This window comes from Gymnoscopelus braueri (genome assembly GCF_963280865.1).
Source record: "Gymnoscopelus braueri genome assembly, chromosome: 5".
NCBI classification, from domain to species: Eukaryota; Metazoa; Chordata; class Actinopteri; order Myctophiformes; family Myctophidae; genus Gymnoscopelus; species Gymnoscopelus braueri.
This window is the reverse complement of record NC_137606.1, coordinates 29,015,692-29,038,318: the sequence shown is the minus strand read 5'-3', so window position 1 is coordinate 29,038,318 and position 22,627 is coordinate 29,015,692. Positions and strand designations below refer to the sequence as shown.

The window sequence follows — 22,627 nt, the reverse complement described above, 5'->3', positions numbered from 1 at the left end:
ACAATGGACAGCAGGCATCTTGATGAGAGTGCCTGTTGTGAATATGAACAGTGTGGATAATTCAATATCATGATGATGAGTGACTTGCAATTTCAAAGGGGGTTCTGGTACAAGAACACTGGTCATTACTCATAAGCTTAAAAAACTCGGGATTTTTCCAGGCCCAGTCATTAGGCACATATCCGCCACTGTTCAGTACCTGTTTTAACAAGGTTTGAACACCTGTCTGGCAGTGTCTTTATTAGAGCGTTAATGTCAAAGGGCATTTGGGAAATGGTTCTCTGCAGTGACGTGTGTACTGGCGCCCTAGGGTGGGTGGGTGGGACGGTTTGTCTTGGTGTATAGTGGTTGCTTTTTGTCTCGCTTATGTTATGTTTTGTTCTGTTTTGTTGTGTGTCTTCTGTTCTGTTTGTGGTCATGTATGTCTTGTATTTCAAAGCGAAAAAAGCTAATAAAGAAATATTTAAAAAATATATATATAAAATGACACAGATGCTTTCCCAGTTTTAATGGGTGAAACGTGCCTACAATTTCTAAGAAGCCAGGTGGATTATCTGGGTGACTGTAAATGAATACAGATTCCCACTTGATGAGTATGGTCAAGCACGGTCGAGCACAAGTCAAATGAGTCAGCGCCAACTCTGTGAAGGTTAATCGGGAAAATATATTGAGCAAAGAGCTCCAAACAGACAATGCAATGTTAATTAGTATGCTACTGACATTTCTCAGCCTTTACAAAATATGTGGGCATGTGGCATTATGTAACCATTAACCTTTTTGGCTGAATTTTAATTCTTAATTGTCAAAGATGTGAATTGTAATCGTCAGTAGGCAGGAGTAGAATGCTGTATCTGGGGGCCTTTGGAAAGAATGGATGGGATGGCTCACTGTGATCTGTTTATCTAATTAAATGCTACTTTATTATTCTGTACTGGTTCATTTGACCCTTTTCTCAGAGAGAAGAAAAATAATTATTGTTGTGGCTGACTCAGAGGCATGTTTCATCCCTTTGATGTAGGTAGTTCCCTACACTGAGATTGTCAAATGTAACTCCTTTGCAATCCTAACACTTGTGTGGTCTTATTTGCTGCATCCATTAAGTAATGAAGAGCTTGGACAGAAGAATATTAAAGAAATGAACAGTGATCTCTGTTCATGGGTTTGCTCGTAGGCAAGACTGCTGTATTGTATGTGCAGAAATGCTAACAGTACAGTATGTATAGGTGATATTTTCATGTGTCATATTTAAAGGAGCATTTAACCTACCCTTATCTTCATATAATTGGTCCTCAATAATGCCCATTATAAAATGGCACCATTTCTGTCTACTCACTCTGTGTCTCAGAGGAGGGCTGTGGACAGTTCAGAAAGCTGTCTACAAGTAGTGACCTCATCCGTAGGTACGTTTGGTAATTTCAAAGATTTAAATTTACATTTTAATTTGATTAGTGATGCAAGAACTATGGCTTCAATTTCAGCATACTAACGAAGGATGTCGTTTCTATTAACTTGGAATCCTTACTGATGATGTCAAAGCATTGACCAGACGCCCGCTGTGGCGAAGTTTGGCAAGAACAGTTGCGCACAAACCTCCGCGCACAATAATGCATGTGAGCTTTTTGCCGTGGGTTCCCAGCGTAAGTCTCCATTTCTATGCTGTGGAATGGATGTATTGGTCTGAATTGTCTACACCAATTAGTGTAACTGAGAGAGTGTTTGTCAGCACTAAAGGCTTCAGTCTTCTGTTATTGACAATACAGAGGGGCTGTAACTGGCAGCAAGAGATTTAAAATCGACAGGAACTTGACAATTGCTTGCCGGCTGCAGTGCTGCACATCCTTAAACTATGAATAGAATACTTCTCAATCACGCATGTGTGATTGCACGCACGCACGCACGCACACACTGAACACAAAGGCTTGAAACAAGCCAGCCCTATGTTGCATTTAAACCCATTGGGTTTATTTGAAGCTTCCACCTAATGTTACAAAGTTATACAGAACACAAATTAACATACAGAAAGCAATACATACAGAATATGACTACGTAAAAGTGATGGCAAATAAATAGTAAAACAATATACATTATAATAATAACAACAACAATAACAACAATAATATATCAATATTAAAAAAAATGTGAGTAGAACAAATTTAACTCACATCACGCTTCGTGAGCTTGTAGATCTGCTATTTTAGGAATGCCAGGGTTAATGTGGTGTACATTTCAAATTAAATTGTTAAATTGTGATATTATCAAACATATCAGTCTACATTTCTCAAAAGGACATGTATTGTATGATTCTGAACAGAAGCATGGATAAAACATATCCCCACTGGCGATAAAAAGTAATGACCAGAGAGGGGTATCAAAAGCAAAGGAACGTCCCCCCCCCCCCCCAACAAATCAAACCCTACTTATACCAAAATTAGAAATCCTGGCTATGAGTGCATCAATCAATATAAAAGTGCTGTTATAACATTACAACAGACAGTAATGACAGGGGATGAATGAACATCAGATGTGTTACCTTTTTGGGATTTTTTCAATTCCTACTTTTGATATGTATACTGGATTTTGGGTCTAGCACTCCACTAAGAAAACCCATTGTTGATGCGCAAGCAACCTCTTTTTCTTATTTAGTAATGACAGGGGATTAGGCTCTTATGCATAGTTAGTCACAGCCCCCTGGCTCCAATACAAGCCCTCGGTAAACTCACTAGGACTGTATGGGCATTCAGTATGTACACACACACACACACACACACACACACACACACACACACACACACACACACACACACACACACACACACACACACACACACACACACACACACACACACACACACACACACACACACACACACACACACACACACACACACACACACACACCTAACACCAGCATTCATTCACTCAATCGCACGTCGTTCCTTTAATGATGTGTGCTCTAATGACGGTGAAGGCATGGTGGGCGTGCTCAGCCTCATTAATTTGCGTGCCAACATAAGCATCAGAGAAACACTCAACATTGCGTGAAGAGACTGCTCCATGGATAATTTACTATCATGGAGGGATTTAACAGCTTACTGGTAAATCACACCAGAGAGAGAAAGTGTTCAAACCCCTTTGCGCCTGGGAGAGATATAATAAATATGTATTACTTTTCAAAAATGTAAGCTATTTTGAAGGTCTTTAAAGCGGTCCGGTTGTCCAGAACATCTGATCCAACCGTATATTTACAGCATAATATGCTGTAAATATACGTATCTATATACATACGTATATATATGTAATATACGTATGTCATCACTCAGTATATTATACTGATGACATCAGAGATCTCCATATATGGTCATGAAAAAGGACAAGGACAGACAGATACAGAGATCTCCATGAATGGGCATAAAAGGGACACCGGCAGACAGACAGATCTCCTTAAAGTGACAGACAGACACAACCGTTATTCTGACAATGGGTACAACGGCTACAATGGGTAATGCATAACCGTGAGGCCTTCCCAACTTGCATGGTTCCAGACTTGCATCATTCCCCTGTAGGCCCAGCGTTATCAAATAATCAAGTCTGTTTAGAGGTCAGACCTTGAGAATTCCCGGGAATTCCCGTCCGATGGCTCTATGGCTATCATGGCCAATGACGGAAAGACGAAAATATGAAAAAAAAAAAAAATTGAATTTTTTTTTTTTTAAATAAAAATAACGCTATCCAAAAAATTGCTGCTCCATTCACTTCAATGTTAAAAAACAAACAGAGGAAAAATGCACCTTTTTCCTGGCAATGGGACAACACATTCTGAAATAAGTCTGGCAGTGAAAGAGTTAAGAGCACGCACGCACGCACGCACGCACGCACGCACGCACGCACGCACGCACGCACGCACGCACGCACGCACGCACGCACGCACGCACGCACGCACGCACGCACGCACGCACGCACGCACGCACGCACACACACAGGTGATGTGTCACCATAGCAGTTCTGATGAACAACTGATAAGGAAGAAATGCATTTCCTCTCACAGCCGATGCATTGATTCTGTCTCAGTTTGGGGAATAGGACGTACATAGTTATTGTTATCATAATCTCAAGACAGATTCTGCTGTCAGCTGAATCTGTCAACACCACTGCCCTCAACATGTCATTTTGTTGTTAGTAAGGAATAAACACAGAAGCACCAGGGAGGAAGTGGACTAAGAAAAGGGAGGAGCCAAACCAAGTTCCTGTTTCTACACAAAAAAAGGAGGTGGTACCCCAGAGGCAAAAACAAAGGAAAATATATTTATATATACGTATATATTTTTTCCCAGATTGTTCTGCCTCTTTATTGTGCCTTTTCACTAATTAAGTCTTCAAGGTGCACTACTGCCTCCCTTCCATTTCCATTATCACTGCAAACTGGGTGCAGTGCCAAGCCAGCCATTACAAAATTGGTAGGTAGGTAGATACTTTATTCATCCCAGAGGGGAAATGAAGGTGTTAAAGCAGCTCTCATAGAGACATCAATAAAAACACATATAATAAAAAAGGACATCTAAAATAGGCATCTAAGCATAGTCAACCCACAATATAAAAAAAATGTACAGACCAACACTACTAAAGAGTCTGATGGCTTGCATCCCACATCCCCCATCCTAAACAGCCTGATCAGCCTGATCAAGCCAACCAGATGAGGAGTTGTACAGTTTTATTGCTGCAGGTAGAAAAGATCTCCTGTAGCGCTCCTTCTTGCAACTTGGGTGTAACAAGTTGCAAGAAGAAGCGCTATAGGACAATACAAAATTGGTAGAGCAATTACTGTATGATTTGAGAGATTACTGTGTTGTTTTTATGTCCTGACATTGTAGACATTGACAAGAGAAAGTGATGGAGGTCTTGAGGTTATTCTGAGATGAAAGAGGCTGATTTGAGTTCTTATCTCAATCAGTCTTATCTTCTCCCTCCTGCTGCAGGTAAAAGACAGAGGGGCTCTTGTTAATGGATCTCTTCATCACTACTTTGCCCTAAACCCTTACATAAGAAGATATGCGTTTATCTCAGTGTAGTAATTAACCTTTCAACCTTGGAGTCATCAAATGATGTTGTTTCTTGCCACTCCGATGATGATGAGAGTGAATTGTAATGCTTACCTGCAATGCTTCAAATAAATGGCTTGTACTGTAGGAGCTGTCTTGGTTCAGATTGGAGGAAGATCACACTCTAACAACTTTCCCTTTTTTTCCGCATGTATGGAGTTCCCTGATGTCATGAGTATATGCCCAATTGCCCATATATTTGTTTATTTTTGTTTATTTGTTAGGATCCCCATTAGCTGTACCCCAAAGCACCGCTAGTCTTCCTGGGGTCCACACATAAAAACAATACATACATTTAAAAACATACATTTGAAAACCAAAACCAGTGATGTGTTCTACCGTGGTACGCTGTATACGCAGTATGCCCTGTAGATTTTTTTCGTCGCCACCGTCTACATCCAAAAACTGTTCAAAACAGCGTCTCTGATACGTTGATACGGTCTGATACGCTACTGCCCAGGAGTGGCTGGGGGGCAGCAAGAATGTGGGCTAACTCTGAGTTGATGGCTTATCATGTGTGTAGCTATTGTTCTTGAGGTGATAAGTAATGGCTGCGACGGAATTCACACATTAACTCAACGACGCGAATACTAATGTACTCTAATCAGGCAGTGATTAGAGTACTTCATTAGTATTCGCGTATGCGCGTCATAGCACAGCATAAAAGGCAATGAAATGTTGGTTTTAGTCTGCTCCTGACTCTTGGAAACGAAGATGGGACCACGACCACCGCCAAAAAAGAAGCAGTTCTTTCAAAGCGATCTCTTTAAGAGTTTTGCTGCAGCCCCGGCTTGTTTGTGTCTTCAATGCCAAGTTAATACTATTCTGTAATAGATACATGAATGCTTGCTGTTAACACTGCTATTATATCTGATAAGCCTAATCAGCATCTATTTATAACAATCCTTGCGCTCTTACATGGTAATAATCCTTGCTTTGCATTGAAAATGCATCTAAGGCTAAAAGCAGCTCGGAAGTGGTTGAGTTCAGGTGATTAACATCAGAAACACAGAAAATCAGTACAAAGCATATTGCGTGTGGGCCACACACGCGCACAAAGCGCGCGTGCAAATTTTTTACATTTAATTAATTATAGACGCGCGCATGTGCGCATGCCGTGCGTGTGGGAGACAGGGAATAATCATAGTATACCCTCCAAAAAAATCTAGAACACACCACTGACCAAAACATAAAGAAAAAGTACATTAAACGTTATAGTCCATATACAAAAAATAAAATGTAAGAACACAACAACACATATTTTCCGAGGTGTCTCTTTATTAGCTTTTTGAATGGTGATTTCTGTGTCAGTTTGGTCATTAACAGTGGCAAAGAATTCCATGTTTCCTTTTCTCTGTATTCTACTGTGCACTTCAAATCATTTGTGTTTGCCTTAGGAAGTGAAAACCGGCCTTGTTTTGCCTGTCTGGTGGCATGACTCTAAATTGTGTTTCAGCTGACTGTACCAAAATGATGGGTTTTTAGATTGTAACACCTTCCATGTTGAAAGTAGCAGTGCAGCAGTCATTTCGTTTTTAACTTTTTTTCTAAATGGAAGTGCATGGTGTCCAAATGGACATTGGATATATGGGCATACTGATATAATAACTATTCATAGGGGTGGGCAATATGGCCAAAATATAATATCAACATTTTTGTGAGGAAGAATCACGATCCACAGTTGTCTCACAATAAATTGTTCATGTTGGTTTTTAGGATTATTATAATTTTATTATGATTATTAATGAAATATATGATTATGCATTATATATATATATATGATTGTTAATATTATTGTTATAAGATTTTATATTTTTTATATATATATATATTTACAGACAGATTTTTGAAAGCCTAGTTTTTAACGGTTGTATTTACCATACAAAGGCATCAGAGCGAGCTGGACAAAGATGTGCACCATAACTGCCTCTGTCAGTTTGAGGTTTTTTGGTTCCCACCTACAGTACCTGCTGCTACATTGGGGCGGAACTACTTTTTGGCGCAGTAGTGTTTCCGCCTGGACGTTTATTAATAACAACGCATGCTTAGCAAAAAGCAGAGTTCAGGCAGATACACTCGCAAGGTTTATATGCATGTGCAGCACTATGTGGGCGATGTACTGCATGTGACGTGTCAAGCAGCTGACCAAATTGGCCAACTACTTATAGCCGTTTCACACTCGGGTCCCGGGTGCGCACTCCAGACCGCTTGGCTAGTGTGAATGTAGCTGTTGGAGTTGAATTTCACCTTATGACCCACACAAAGTACAGATACTTGTAGCACGGAGACAATAAGGAAAAACCAGACTCAGACAGGCAACCAAGGGTGTAAGGAAACATGTTTGTATTCAGATCAGAGAGACATTAGAAGGTTACAGTATATCACAGGTATGGTTGCATCATCGGCCGCGTCTCTCCGTAGTGTAACATAGAAAGCACGTAGCTTTTAACAGAGTCCAGTAACATAAACATATGACATCATAGGATGTGACATCGATGAGGTTCCGGGTGAAGGTGGACTTCTCGGATTGGATGAGAGCGATGGTTACGTCGTCGTCTGATGATGGTAGATGATGGTAGATTATGATGGAGGATGATGGTGTGACAGTTTATCTCTGGACAACAGCGTCCCCATGTCTGGGTCAACACGTTTGACATCTGACTGCTCTGACCTGTTGCTGGTCAGGGAAGATTTGGTGACACTAAGGGAGACAGCTGTAGAAGAGAATTCTAGATACAGTGTTCTTAAAACAAAAGATTGCCACAGAAAGCCTGTAGCATGGATTTGACCTTGGCTGGCAGACAGAGGGACTGCTAGTAGAGAGTACAGAGTACTTTTAACATGACTGAGGTACAGACCCATATGGGACCATTATTAATAGGACATTTTAACCAGGTTAAGGACCCTAGACACATTATGATAATTAAGATAAGATAAGAGATTAAATGACTCTATCAGTAGCGAATCGTCCCCCGAAACGGGTAACCGTTCCGTTCCCGAAACCACCTCCGGAGGCAGTTTCGGATCCGGATCATGCGTTTTCGGGTACGGTACGCTGCAATGTGAAAGCAAGCGTACCATTAGACGGAAGTGGCCCGCTATTTGGAATAGGTGACGGTATATAAACTCGACAAAAACAGCCAACAAAAACACCGCTCTTCTAGCCGGTGCTACTGAATGAATGAAAACGCCCCATAATGCATTGCGCACTTAAGGTGGGCAGGTGCATATTACTCTTAAGGTGGAACATAACAATTGAAATAATAATCAACTTATATGGGAGCCTTTCTAACAATTTTACTCATTCAATTCTGAACCGATTCTTAAAATTCTCTATTAGCTGTGAAGGGCCTTCTTTCATGTCTATCAGTCATGAAACATTGGTGGGTCTCCATCGCGCAATTCAGGTGCGCGAGCAGCGCATATAGTATATCTTGTGGGTATCTTGTGGAGTTTCAGCTACTTTGCATCCCAGAAATATATAGCTTATAAGGCTTTGTAATTTGAAATTTGTAAGTAAATATGGTAACTCATTTAGATGTAGGCCTACGTAGGTTTATAGTTTCCCAAGGACTATAGCCGTTTCACTCATGATGCAATTTCTCTTTCATAACAGATACATACATGTGCCAGATAATCCCCACACCAAGAGAGTCAAAAAAGAAAAGACGTTGGATTGATGTACTTTATTTAGACATGAGACATGAGAAACAGTACATGGAAGTACAATTCACAATACAAGGTTTCAGTCATTCAGTCGGACTTCACTGTATAGGCTACTATAGTTGCCTTTTCATAAATGATATATTTTTGTACTTAAGCTGTCGTGAAAGTTTATAATATTTAGAGAAATTTAAAGTTTCAAATACAAAAGTATTAGTAGTTGTGAAGGTTAGCAAACTGGACATTTAGACTGAATGTTTCCTGTATCCTCATCTTGCGCTAATGCACACAAGTGTTTCACCAGGTTTTATTTATGTCGTTTCTCATAAGCGTGCATCCGTTGTCCATCAACAACACAGCCTTCTGACTTCTGTGCGCTCATTGCCCTCAGTGCGCTCAGACTCTCTCACCAGCCGCAACTCCGCCCCCTTGCTTTCAACATATTTAAACGCATATTTGTGCGAGACCAGCACAAACATTGTCGCATAGTTGATGACGTCTGTGTCCACAGGGGAAACACTATGTGCATGCCGCCACCTGTAGGATCGGGGGTGTATATGCATGTGTTCTCTGGTGCGATAGGATCTATGCCCAATGTGAATGCAGGCCAGCATTCGATCTGGGAAACGTTTTCAATGAAAACGGATCCAGTGTGAAACCGCTCTTAAGCTCACCTGATTCATTGCACTTCCTCTTGCTGTCAGTGCTGCCACTGATGTTGCAGGTGCTTTGTTTGCTCCCACCACCACCCCAGCACCACCAGTAGGCTCCGCTTTCCCTAAGGGTTCTGTTTTCCTCTGGGGGGTTTGCTCTTAAATGGTTGTCTACTAATGTCCTGCTCAGGGACAGGGAGTAATGTATATCAGAGCCTGAACGCCAATATCAAATATAAACTTCACACTCTCAATCTATTTGTGAGTTATCTGACTGAACTGTATATTATATACTTGCTCTCTGCATAGACATTTCCTCTGGCTGTGCAGACAGAGGCGTGTTAAAGATTCTTGCCTTAATCAGGGCCATTTATTGTAATAAATAACAACAAACCCAACAGGGATAGGCATTGGGGTTGGATGCATTGCAAGCTGGCAGCAGGCAAAGTTCTATGCCGTATATTAGAAAATAAACTATCCTGAGAGAGTATGGCACTAAAAGTTATCTCAAAAGATAATCAAAAAGTTAAATTCCCTGCTAGAATATCCACTTCTATAATATTGGCTGGGGCACTTACTCAATGCCATTTTGATTACGCTTGCAGATGCTGGTACACTAACATCCTGAAAAAAGAAACTACAGACCTTGCAAAATAAATTAGTTAGATTGATCCTTGAACTCCACCCCAGAACATCTTCTACTGCTCACTTTATTAGCCTCGAGGGGCTGAGAGTGGAGGAGAGAGTATCACATATTATAATATGGTCCACAGGACTGTAAACAAAGTGGTACCCAAACATCAGGTCAATGACTTTTCTAAGGTTAGTGATGTACACAGTTATACCACCAGAGAAAGCTCCACAGAGGTTACCTGCAAGCCTTTGGTCGATTAGCTCCATTGTTAATTTAAATTCCTCCATAAAGAGCTGACTGTATATAGCAGCTGGACCTAACCATCTGTACAATAGTTGAAATTCCATGAATGTAGTTATTATTGATTTTATTTTTCTGTATAAAATAAAATCTAAAACTACAACAACAACAAAAAACACACACATGACAACATACACATTTGCACTTGAAAGGACTGCAATGGAAATAAGCTCTCAAGCTTTTTTGTGTTTTATTTATCCCTTTGACAGATATGTACATATCCATATGAATTTCTGTCATTAAAAACATCAATTAATCAATTATTTTAATCCTTCCAATTAAGCAGAGGTCTAGTCCAGAATCTCCTCAGTGGCAAGATAGCAGCTGTGGATGAGATTTGCTTTGAGATGCTGAATGCTCTGGACATTGTTAGGTTCGCTTAGCTGACACGCCTCTTCAGTCATGTGGAGGTGGGGGGGCTGTACCTGTGCACTGCAATGGCAGACACGGTGAATCCCATTTTCAAAAAGGGTGACTGGAGGTTGTGCTCCAATTACAGTATATCGCACTGCTCAGGCTCCCCAGGGAAGTTTATTCCAGGGTGATGGAAAGGAGGCTCTGTCTGATTGTCAAACCGCAGATTCAGGACCCAGGAGGAGCACTGTGTGCTCTGTAAGTGCAAGAACATACTGATGGATATAAGGATAACGACAAGCTGCTGGCCGCCAAGGAAATAGACCCCAGGACTGCCTGTGCCAAACAAGAATTAGTTGCACCTCGCCGTAAGGCTTTAAACTAAATAATTATTTTCACCTGAAACACGGATGTTCCATTTGAACACTTACAGCAAGCATTTGCGTAATCAGACTAATTAAATCCATCTGTACTGTTGCCCTGCAGTGCCTTGTGAGCTCTGTACTGAGGCACAGCTGTGTGTTTAGAATAGATTAAGATTTCAACAATAGGATTGCATGTGTGTGTGTGCGTGCGTGCGTGCGTGCGTGCGTGCGTGCGTGCGTGCGTTGTTAGGAATGATTGTCTTTCTGATATTAATTGTGTACTGTATACTGTAGTATACTGTAGTTACAGTTCAGTTCAGTTCAGTTCAGTTTTATTTTCAGTTCCTTTGGACAAGTATACAAAATACAAAATATATATATATATATATATATATATATATATATATATATATATATATATATATATATATATATAAAAATATATATGTACATACAGTCAATTCATTTGGTTAATATATTACACTAGTATTCATAATAATGATAGTATCAATCAATCATAACAGTTGTCCAAGTCCCTGAAAAAAGGTTTGGGAGAAGCCTTAAGCTTGTCGAGCCCAACCCTTAATAATTTTCAACGAAAAACAAACAAAATAAAAAAACAAAAACAAAAAACAAAAACAAAAAACAGATCAGAATACAATAATGAAAATAAATAATAATAACAAAAGAATAACAATAATATTATTATTTATTTTGTTTTCTTTTCTCTTTTTTCCTCTCTTTCCACGTTTTTTCTTCTCTATTTTATCTATTCCCTTTTCTTTTTCATTTTTTTTCATTAAATATCATGAAATTACGCGCCTCAAAGCGCACACAGTCTATACAGTGACTACAGTGACAGTACAGCATACCCCAGTTTTCCTGGAATCCATATGGGAGAATGTCTTTGTCTCTATTGTCTTAAGTCTCTAACTCTAACAGTGCTTCTATTCTATAGAGTTCTTGGAAATGCTTGCATGCAGACTGGTCTTGTCATCACAGGCATACACCCTGGGGAGCAGCTCGCCTCGCTCTTGCTTATTAATGACACATGGCCCTATGGGGAGACTATAAGCTGTGTACATGTAGCTGCTACAGATCAAGGTTTTACACAAGGGATAATCAACAGGGATTGAGTTGACCCTCCATGTGGTCCTTTAACTGAGGGATGGTTCAGTTGAGTGATGAGCTCGGAGAACATGATGACACCAGGCAGTCTCACGCGACAAGTTGTGAGGTTTATTACGCACATAGAGAATACAGTACTTGACTGTGTTCTGTACTTGACCTGAACATAATGAGACATGGAAAAGAACAGAATGAGTAGGAATAGAACATGCATCTCGTATCATTGTGCGCAGTCGTCAGTCTATCTGATAAAGTAGTTGATGGTCATGGTGTCAAGGGTATCAGTATGTGCTTACGCAGAGTAATTCAACACATGTATGTACTGAGTCAAGCAGATAAATTGATGTCTATAATCAATTAATCAGTGATTTAGACCCTGATGCAAAGCGGAGGGTCTTTATCCCTTTTTAGCCCTTTTTATGTGAAAAGGAACATATACTGTATGGCCATCAGACTGTTTAGTTTTTTTTAATGGTGTTTTTATTATAAATGTTCCTTGTGAACAAAAACAGACAGAAAATCTAGCTCACAACGTGTCGCATCACGACACGTTGTGAGCTTTTAGCGTGTAATAAATGCTATTTTAGCGTGTAATAAAAAATACTTTATACAGTAAGGTCTTTTAGACAATTTTTTGTGAGAGTTTTCAGAATTCCAGCTTTTAACCACTAAGGCCCTATTTTATAATGACATGCACAAAGCAGGGATCCCAGGCTGAAAGTGGTTAAGAATATTGTGAATCTTTTTTTTTGTGTGTGTGTCTCACCCTAAATGACTGAGGTGTGGGTGCTGCCATATGTAGGCTTTGGTGCAGTGGCTTTGGCCAGCGTCCCACAGACAGAGCCTCTGATAGATGGGCACAGGGTTGGTTCAGACACTCAGAGAGAGCATGCAGGGCAAAGCAATCTTTCACTGTTTGCCCAAGCCATCCAATAAAGGCTCTGGTCTTCTCTGGAATGTAAACCGTCATTTACTGTGATTCATACACACGCACGCACGCACGCACGCACGCACGCACGCACGCACGCACGCACGCACGCACGCACGCACGCACGCACGCACGCACGCACGCACGCACGCACGCACGCACGCACGCACGCACGCACGCACGCACGCACGCACACACACACACACACACACACATACACACACACACACGCAAACACACACACACACACACACACACACACACACACACACACACACACACACACACACACACACACACACACACACACACACACACACACAAACATGCCCTCCTTGCTGTTACCTGTCACTTTGCTTATCAGGCCTTTTATCTTTTTGAGATAAGTCGCCCATAAGTAGATACAGACCAGTTTGAACAGATTGGATAAGTTGAGTTTAATGGATTCAGAGTGGTAACAGAGGCTTTTCAAATGCATGTTTTCAACAGATAAAGACAATGACAATAACAACAAACAAAAAAAAAAGATTTGCAGAGCAATTTTCTTTGAAAACTTTCACTACTTTCATTTGACATTTCAAACAGCTGATGATGATATCTTTGGAAATGTCAGAGTGAATAAACACTGAACCATTCTCTTCATCCTTAACCCCTTTTTTTCCCTTTCCTACTCCCTTCCTTCCTTCTTCCCTCCCTCCCTCCCTCCCTCCCTTCCTCCCTTCCTTCTTTCCTCCCTCCCTTCCTCCCTTCCTCCCTCCCTCCCTCCCTCCCTCCCTCCCCTCCTTTCTCCTGTCAGTCTGAACCCATACAGCTATGATGAGAGTTGTGTGTCCAGCAGTGTGGACCATCTGCCCCTGGCAGCCCTCCCCCTGCTTGCCATCGTCTCCCCCCGCTACCAGGATACAGTGGCGACGGTCATCACCCGCGCCAACCAGGTCTACCACAGCTTCCTGCAATCAGAGGATGGTCAGGGATTCACAGGCCAGGTGCGTCCATGTCCATTATAGTGCTTGAGCTCCCACAGAGGCTGCTGACGCAAAGGAGATGAGTCATGAACAATGAGGTGAGGAGAGGGGAGCGGAGGGGAGGAGAGGAAGAACTCCCCCCTAATCTCTCATGGACACTTCAAATCATTTCTCTATAGTCACTTTAATGGAGGCCAATCATCGCCGACGGAATAAATTAGATCTCTGTAATGTATGGACGCTGTCAGAGTTCAGGTCCCCTGAGGACTGCAATTACTACCTCACATACAGTGTAAATATGAAGGCAAAATAGATTGAATTGTTTTCCAATCATTTCGTTCCCATTTTACGCTTCTCTTCTTTCGTTCCGTACATAACGTTCCTACAGTAAACTGGCTAGAACAAAAAAATCACACCCAGTGTGAAGTGGGCGGTGTGGTCATCACAGTGGTCATCACAGTGATGGAAGCTCACTTGAAAAACATTTTTTTTTTTGAAGTGCATAGTCCTATTTATAGGTTATTAATGTCATCATGTGTCTCGCTAGCCAATCACAGTGCTGAATAGAGTCAGCCAATAGAGTCAGCCAATCACAGTACAGCTAGGGGTTTACTAATGAGCCAATCACAGTACAGCAAATGTGTACTAATGAGGTGTCCCAACCCCACTTATAGGGGCGGCTACACCGCCCAAAAAACACGTACAGTTAAAAACACGTACAGTTAATACTTTTTGGGGTACATTGTGTGTTGTGTGTGTGTGTGTGTGTGTGTGTGTGTGTGTGTGTGTGTGTGTGTGTGTGTGTGTGTGTGTGTGTGTGTCTTTGATCTAAATGCATATCTTTGTGTGTTTTTCCGACCAGGTGTGCCTCATGGCTGACTGTGTCGGGGGGGTGCTGTGTTTTGATGCACTGTGTTTCAGCAGCTGCCAGAGGCCTGGGAGCCCCGACAGCAGCAGTAGGAACAACAGTACTGAGAGCTTGAAGGTAAGAGCCCAGTAACAACAACATGATGACACTCAGGTGTGGTGCAGCCACACAGAAGGGCCCAGATCAATTTACCCACTTTCAACCTAGCACCCATATTTTAGGTATGTCATAATAGGCAAAACATTTTTTTAAAGTTGTAAAAAAATATATATATATTTTTCTTTTTTAATGAATTACAACATTTCCCAAATCCTATATTACAATTGCCTTGTGGGTGGACGGTGGGCAGTGGGCATCACAAACGTAACATGCTCATATATGGAGACTATTCTGGCACGCAGACAGTTATATAAACCTTGCTGGTGTCACGACTACATCATGTTGGACCTCCAAAAGGCATTTGACACTGTAAATCACCCCATACTGATGGATAAGTTGAAGGCCATTGGTTGTGATAGTACTGTACATCAGTGGGCTGGATGAGATCCTATCTGTAGGGGAGAGAACAGGTGGTGGAGGCGAACGGAACCCTGTCCTCCCCCCGGCGTTCCTCAAGGAAGCATACTAGGGCCCTTACTGTTCCTAGTGTACGTAAACAACATGCCATCAGCATGTGACTGCAGTCTGTTCTTGTTCGCGGATGACTCGGCACTCCTGGTCTCGGGCAAGGACAGACTGCAGGTTGAGGAGGCCCTTAGCTCTGAACTTGGTAGAATCTGCACCTGGCTCACTGATAACCAACTATCACTACACCTAGGCACAACTGAATACATTCTTTTTGGGTCCAGAATAAACCTCTGCAAGGCCAAAGTCAAAGACATCACAAGGAAAGATGAAATTACCTACCTGGGTTGTATCTTAGAGGGCAACGTCTCAAGTGAAACTAGAAAAAGTGCTCCTCGGAGCACAGGTCTCCGCCAGGCCAGGTAGGTTATTGTGGGCCAGCAATGTTCGGAATTCGCCAATCAGGATGGAATATGAAAAATCTGACGGATCTGTCTTGATCACTTGACTATGAGAGATAATGTGTACAGATGTAGAGACATAAATAAATAGTTTACTGTTTTAGTGGTCTCTAAATGTTTCAAAATTAATTAGTCTATGCTGCTCACCCATGCAATTCTTACCATAACCACTTCAACTCTATATACTTAGTTGACCGGGGTCCCCCAGGGCTCTATACTTGGTCTGCTCCTTTTTTCCCTCTACAGAATCAGAACAGAATCAGAATAATCTTTACTAGCACATGACACATCACAGGTTTACAGGTTTTTAAATTTATTTTTCAATTCAGTGCTCAGAAGAGATTGGAGTGTTCTAATCTAAGACATAAAATTTACAAACAATTGGCCATGCAGCTACTGTACTAAGCTAGAGGCTAGAGGCTGAAACGCTTGGCGGCATTGACGATTATCAAGATGAGATGAGATGGTTATTTTTTATATGAATACAGGTGTGCCTTGAGACACAAAAAGCACTCTTCTATGCTATACACCCTCCATCCATCCTCTCTGATCTGACTTGTTTCTTTATGTCTGCTTACACCCCGTAATGCTCAGTGATCCCTACTGTAGGGCTGTACTCTCTGTCCATCACTCCCTCTCTCCTCTTGACCCTGTCATGCTCCAATCCACCCTCCCCTTGAGCGTTGACACAACAAAAAATCCCCTCAGCAGCAGCTGGCTCATACAGTACAGTATGTAATAGAATAGAAGTGCTGCCATTAGCACTGCTGTAGTATTACTGTTGGACCGGAGAAGGGTTTCTGCTCGATCTGATGGACTGCGTGTCATTGACTGTTGTATAATACTCAAACTTCCATCACTCACATCCTCCACTCACGCCTTAGCCCCACCTTCATGTGAGTGGGCTATCAGATGTGAGGACGGAGGAATCGATCGGGTAACGGGTTTGACTGAATAGCCAAATCCCAATACTGCCTCCTCCAGATGTCATGTTGTATTGGACGGACGCTGTAATATGCTTGGAAATGAGTCCTTTGACATGCATTCTCCCACACCCAGGCGGAGTGCAGCAGACGCGAGGAGGCAGAAATTACGGTATAGAATTTGGTGTGTCATGCTGTCCTTCTCTTACGCAGGACAACCCAAGCCTGCTGGGGGAAAACAGCCCTGGTCTGAGCTCTAGCAAGAGGTTAAGTAAGAGCAACATTGACATCTCCGCTCCAAATGAAGGACACAGTCAGGGAAGACCATCTCTCAACCGCAAGCAAAGTGACTCATACGATGGAGACAGCGCATCCACTGGCGGCCAGCACCACAGCCTCTTCTCCAGGTGGAACAGCAGTCACAGACATGATCACACACACAGGCATTTCCATCTCTTTTTAAAGTGCCCGCTGATTCACACTCACACAGTTACACACATGGAAGCTTCCGAGTACTCTGTGATGTTGTAGATCACTTTCTCATGGCCAATCAAAGGTTCAATTATTTGGATGCAATAAAATGTGTGAGAATTAATTCATATTTATTCATATTTATTATATACTAATTATTTATTCATTATTTTTTGAGATTCTGTCCAAGTGCAGCTCAAAAGCAGACCCAAGCACAAACCAGTAGCAGATGAGGTTTAACAGGTTTATTGGCTGTTGCTGGTGGAAAAGGTTGAGGTGAGGAAATGGCTGGTACGGCAGAGGGAAGGGGAGGAATGGAGAGCGACAAGACAGTGTACTGTAGCTCGAAGAGGTAACAGGGATGAATGGGTAAGCTGGCAGGTAGCCAGGGATTCTGTGGCACATGAGACAAAACAAGCATTATAAGCAGGAACAAGAATGCATAGAAAAGTAGTAACATATAAAAGTTCAACAAGGAGCCTGAGTGTTGCTACCATAGGGGGGCGGCCATAGCTGAGTGGTTAGTGAGCCCGCCTAGGGAGCCAGAGGCCCTGGTTGCCCCAGGTACGATTCCAGGCCACGCCAGCATATGTGTCGATGAAATTTGTCCCTGAGCAAGACTCTTAACCCCTAATTGCTCACAGGCCCTCATTGGAAACAAGCCCGCAAGGACTTTCATGAACGTCCTGTTAAAAGGAATTATCCTAACCACAGTGGAAGAAACGACAATCTGGTAATGAGTGGGAGGAAAGCCAGGGTTGGTATACTGGAAAGATGATGAGCTGATGGTTGGCAGGTGTGCAGGATCCAGGTGAGTGAGTGATAGGTAAGAAAAACACACAAGCATAGACAAACCAGGGACATGGAAGACACAGGATGATTGGGAACACAGTAAAAATCAAAGGAGAGACAGTGACACGGCCGTGTCCGTGACAGATTCCTCATTTAATAAACCTGTGACCGAGGGAATGCAAGTGTATGTCCAACATTTGACAAACGAGCACGACCACACAGCAATGTTCACCATTCAATTTATTTCTCCTCCTGTCCAGAATGATGGCAGCCCAGCTGGTCACGCATGCATGTTGCAATGCACAAACAAATTACTGCAACCACCACTTCTTCCCATGGATGTTGGAGTTGGATGGAGCTCCCTGTAAAAGTAGAATATACATGGGAACAGAATTATGAGGGGTGGAAGACAGACGCAGAGCTTTTTGTCTACTGGACATGTGTGTGAGGAAGTGTGTGTGTGGGACGGTGGTAGTCTTACACAAAGCCGCAAACTGGTACTTTAAGTGCACGAGTTGTATTTTAGTAGTTTCCCATGAGGCAATACATTCTGTGACATGTATTTGATTTGTCAGCAGTCCATCGATAATGACACTGTTGGATTTGATAAATGTGTCACTTTGTTGGCTCCTACTATTTATCAATATTTTTAACTAGTAAGATGACCCTGCCTGGCTGCATTTACTGGATTATAAATAGCCTGAGCCACACAATGTGCTAGACTGAGTGTAGGAGTGGTTGTTGGTGGGGGGGGGGGGGTCATCTGCTGTGCTAACTCATTCCAAGCAACTCCTTTCCAATTCATATGGTCCAGTGGTCTTACACCACCACAATTATGAGCCACAAGTGCCTCCCTTCCTGAACAAGTTGTAGTGATACATGTTGTGTCCATGGTGATGCACCTCTCCAGTTATTCCCTTCATGAAACTGAGACGGGGTTGTGTGAAGGACAAGCCGTTTCCTCTGGCCATGGCCCCTACATTTCCCAGCGGGAATCCCCGCTCACCGATAGGCCCTGTTTCCCAGTAATCACTCCCAGTCCTCAGTGTTTCTGCTTAGACCTCGCTCTACTTGAAAATGTAAGGCAATCGAAACACTTTATTGATTTGGCTTTATTCCTGTGCTGCAATATCATAATCATTCCCTGTGCAGGATTTAATGGGTAAATGTTGGTGTTGGCTGGCTACCGGGCAGAGAAAACTCATCAGGCCAGATCGGCTGTTCAAACAGCCAAAGCCTCATATATACAATATTGCCTATATTGTAATTGAGACCACACAATCACACATGTCTCCATAAATCATACGTACATTTTGGATCTCACGTGATCCTCAGTTTTACTCTTTTCTTATGTCTTTGGCTCTTATTTCCAAAATTGAACTTTGTTATTATCATTGTGCATTTACGTGTATTTTCCCAGTTTAATGAAAGAGGGTGTGGAGGTGCGACCAGGCAGCAGTACCAGTCTGGAGTGGAACCCTGGTCGTTTTGATTTTGAAGTGTCAAGCTGCTTCCTGCTAGGCTGTCCTCTAGGACTGGTTCTCGCCATGAGATGCACTGTGCTGCCTGCCATCCAGGGTAAGGAATACAAGAGACAGACAGACATACAGTATGTACAAAAATGTATACGCAGTATGTGTGTGCAAACACACACATAGAAACAATTGTCACAGTACCTAGAGTGATTAATGACCAGCACTACAAATGAATGAATGACCACAAGTGGACCGTGACAAAGGTGCATACTGCAGCATTCTGAATGCAGAAGTGCAGGGTGATCCTGTATCACTGACTTGATTGATGACAGTCCAACCAACGTGTCCTAGAAAATGTTTATACCATTAATTACAAGCATAGTAATCTCATCTTTAAAGTAAAACAATATATCCCACATATTCGGTGATTACCACCTACTGTAAATATATAAATAATACATTTCAAAATATAGAAATACTGTATAGTCCAGCAGTGCAGACGCTGAACTAGAAATAAAGCCACAGAAAGACGCTACAGAAAGCTACAGAAAGAAATAGAAAAGTCTCTGGCAGGCGGCAGTCATATCCAGTTGGAATGGAATCAGAACATTTTAAATGACTCTCTCTCTTTTTCTCTCTGTCTCTCACTGCCGGTTGAGAGAAAGCTTGAGGGTTAATAAAATTCAGCTTTAGGCCCCGAAAAGCCTTGAACTGACCCTGCACTATTAGTCAGTGAGAGCAACAAACCACCCACACAACATGTCATAGCTTGGCTTAATGTTTCAGCAGTTTGCCCTTGGGCATTTCACAAGGACACTCCCACAGATTAGCACTCCCTTCCTAGCCGAGCCTTCAAAATGCCCAGCAGTTGATAACATAGAAACTATTGATCCCTGAGGGCCATTACGGTTCAGTAGCCAATACTACACAGTAAAAGCGATCCTGAGTAACACTCAGGTGTTTACTGCATACCCGTATATAGACACAGGCTGCAATAGAAAGCATGGGAGACGGTGTTGGTGAGGAGCGTTCATACTGTAAGCAGACAAAGCATGAGTACTGCCGGTCAAGGCAGTTGCAGCCACTGATATTGACAGCCTCATGCAATTACTACTGTTCAACTATTTTATTACCAAATGCCGCTACCACTGACTTGATCTAATGGCTGCGACTGCCCATTTTGCTTTCTGAACCTCAGTGAGTCAACTCCATCCAGCCTGCTCCCAGATTTTCAACCTGTTCTATCCTTCGGACCCATCGGCCTCCAGACTGGAGCCTCTCCTGCAGCCGCTGTTCCACAGGCTGCCCCCCTTCGCTGTGCCGCGTTATCAGCGCTCCCCAATGGGGGATGACCGCTCTACGCTCATAGGTGAGAGAAGCCGCTCGCCAATTGGAAATAATGTTCAACACCACCTCTGTTCCTGGTGAAACTTTCATGTTAATCATTTTCAGTTCTTTAAAGTAACTGAGTACATTTACTCAAGTACTGTAATTAAGTACAAGTTTGAGGTACTTTTAGTTTACTGGAGTATTTCCAATTTTCAATACTTTTACTTCTACTCCACTACATTTCAGAGGCAAATATTATACTTTTACTCCACTACAATTATTTGTCAACTTTAGTTACTAGTTACTTTGCAGATATAAATTATTATATTATAAAACATACATCAACCACTTTAGCCCTATTTTATACATAGGCTATTTGAAAATAGCCGATCTACAAGCTCACAATGCGTCGCATCACGACGCGTTGTGAGCTTGCAGATGTTTTGTACTTTTAGTTTTGGTACTTTAAAGGGACTACACCATGAATTAATTTTTTTAAATTAATTAATATCATATTGTTTATGTCCCTGAAACGTTTGTCTTTTTGCTGGAACTGAAAAACGGGAGGGATTGTACCCTGACGTGACGTCACGTCAGGACCAAATCAGTTTGGCCTGTTTTGAGACCAATTTACAGAAAACCCCAGATTTGCTGTGAAAGCCTGAGTGTTCAAACTGGGGTATTTTTGGGGATAGAAGAGAGGTAGGGGAGACCAAAAACACACAAAAAAGAAGAAAAAGTTTAAATTCATGGTGTAGTCCCTTTAAGTATATTTTGATGCCAATACCTTTGTACTTTTACCCAAGTAACATCTTGAACACAGGCCTTTTACTTGTAACAGAGTATTTCTCTACATGATGGTATTGATACTTTTACTTACGTAAGTAAGAAAGTGGTACTTTTTCCACCACTGATCATTTTCATTTGATTCTCCGGTGTCATCATATTGCCACGTGAAAAAAACATTTTAGATTTAGCATTTCAAAGTTGGGCTGAAACATTTTGGGAATTCTAAGTGGGGCTGAAGTGTGAGTTTAGTGTTCAAGGGCACGAACGTGCATACATACACTGTGCATCATTAGGTGAAGGCATGTGGGGTGCAGGCCCTTTCGAATCCATCAAAGCCTAGAGTCTGAATGTAATTACACTTCAGTGTCAAGTGCTATAGTACCTTTAGCCTGACACCTTTGTGAGGATCAGGCAAAATGTCTGAGAAATCAGTGTGCTGGATAAGGCACAGCACTACTTTAATCCCCCTTGAGGGCAGGGTTGTGGATAATGAGCTGCTGATTTATTTAAAGCATGTTTTTAGCCTCCTTTTGGGAGGTTGAGAGTCATTCTCAGCCGTTGTGATGCATTGCCTCTGTTCCACTGCCTACAGCATCTCTCTCTCATAGACAAGGAGTAGAGTAAGAGAGCTCTTGTCAGCGTAAACCTACTGTTGATGAGAAGATAAGGCATTTAAGGTTCAGCACAGACACATAAAAATGGTCACAGTGTTCAGTAAAATGCAGGCTTTACATGATCTGGAAGTGTTCAGTTGGCCTTCCAATGCAAATGTAAATTAAAATCTCGTTTTAATCAGCCCCTGTTTGCTTGCTTAATGGTCATAATCTCTAAAGAGACAAATATATTTTCCACCCATTCACCACCATGTT

General features: G+C 42.0%; 1 protein-coding gene across 2 annotated transcripts in view; it reads left to right on the top strand.

The window, feature by feature from the left end:
• pitpnm3 (PITPNM family member 3) overlaps positions 1 to 22,627 on the top strand; it is a 103,980-nt gene that overhangs the window by 60,220 nt on the left and 21,133 nt on the right. For both annotated transcript variants that reach the window (XM_080429011.1, XM_080429010.1), the window contains exons 6-10: positions 13,918 to 14,107; positions 14,949 to 15,071; positions 17,116 to 17,309; positions 19,586 to 19,743; positions 20,839 to 21,009. In XM_080429011.1, coding sequence (XP_080285137.1) covers positions 13,918 to 14,107; positions 14,949 to 15,071; positions 17,116 to 17,309; positions 19,586 to 19,743; positions 20,839 to 21,009 — 836 coding nt within the window. The remainder of the gene's footprint in view (positions 1 to 13,917; positions 14,108 to 14,948; positions 15,072 to 17,115; positions 17,310 to 19,585; positions 19,744 to 20,838; positions 21,010 to 22,627) is intronic.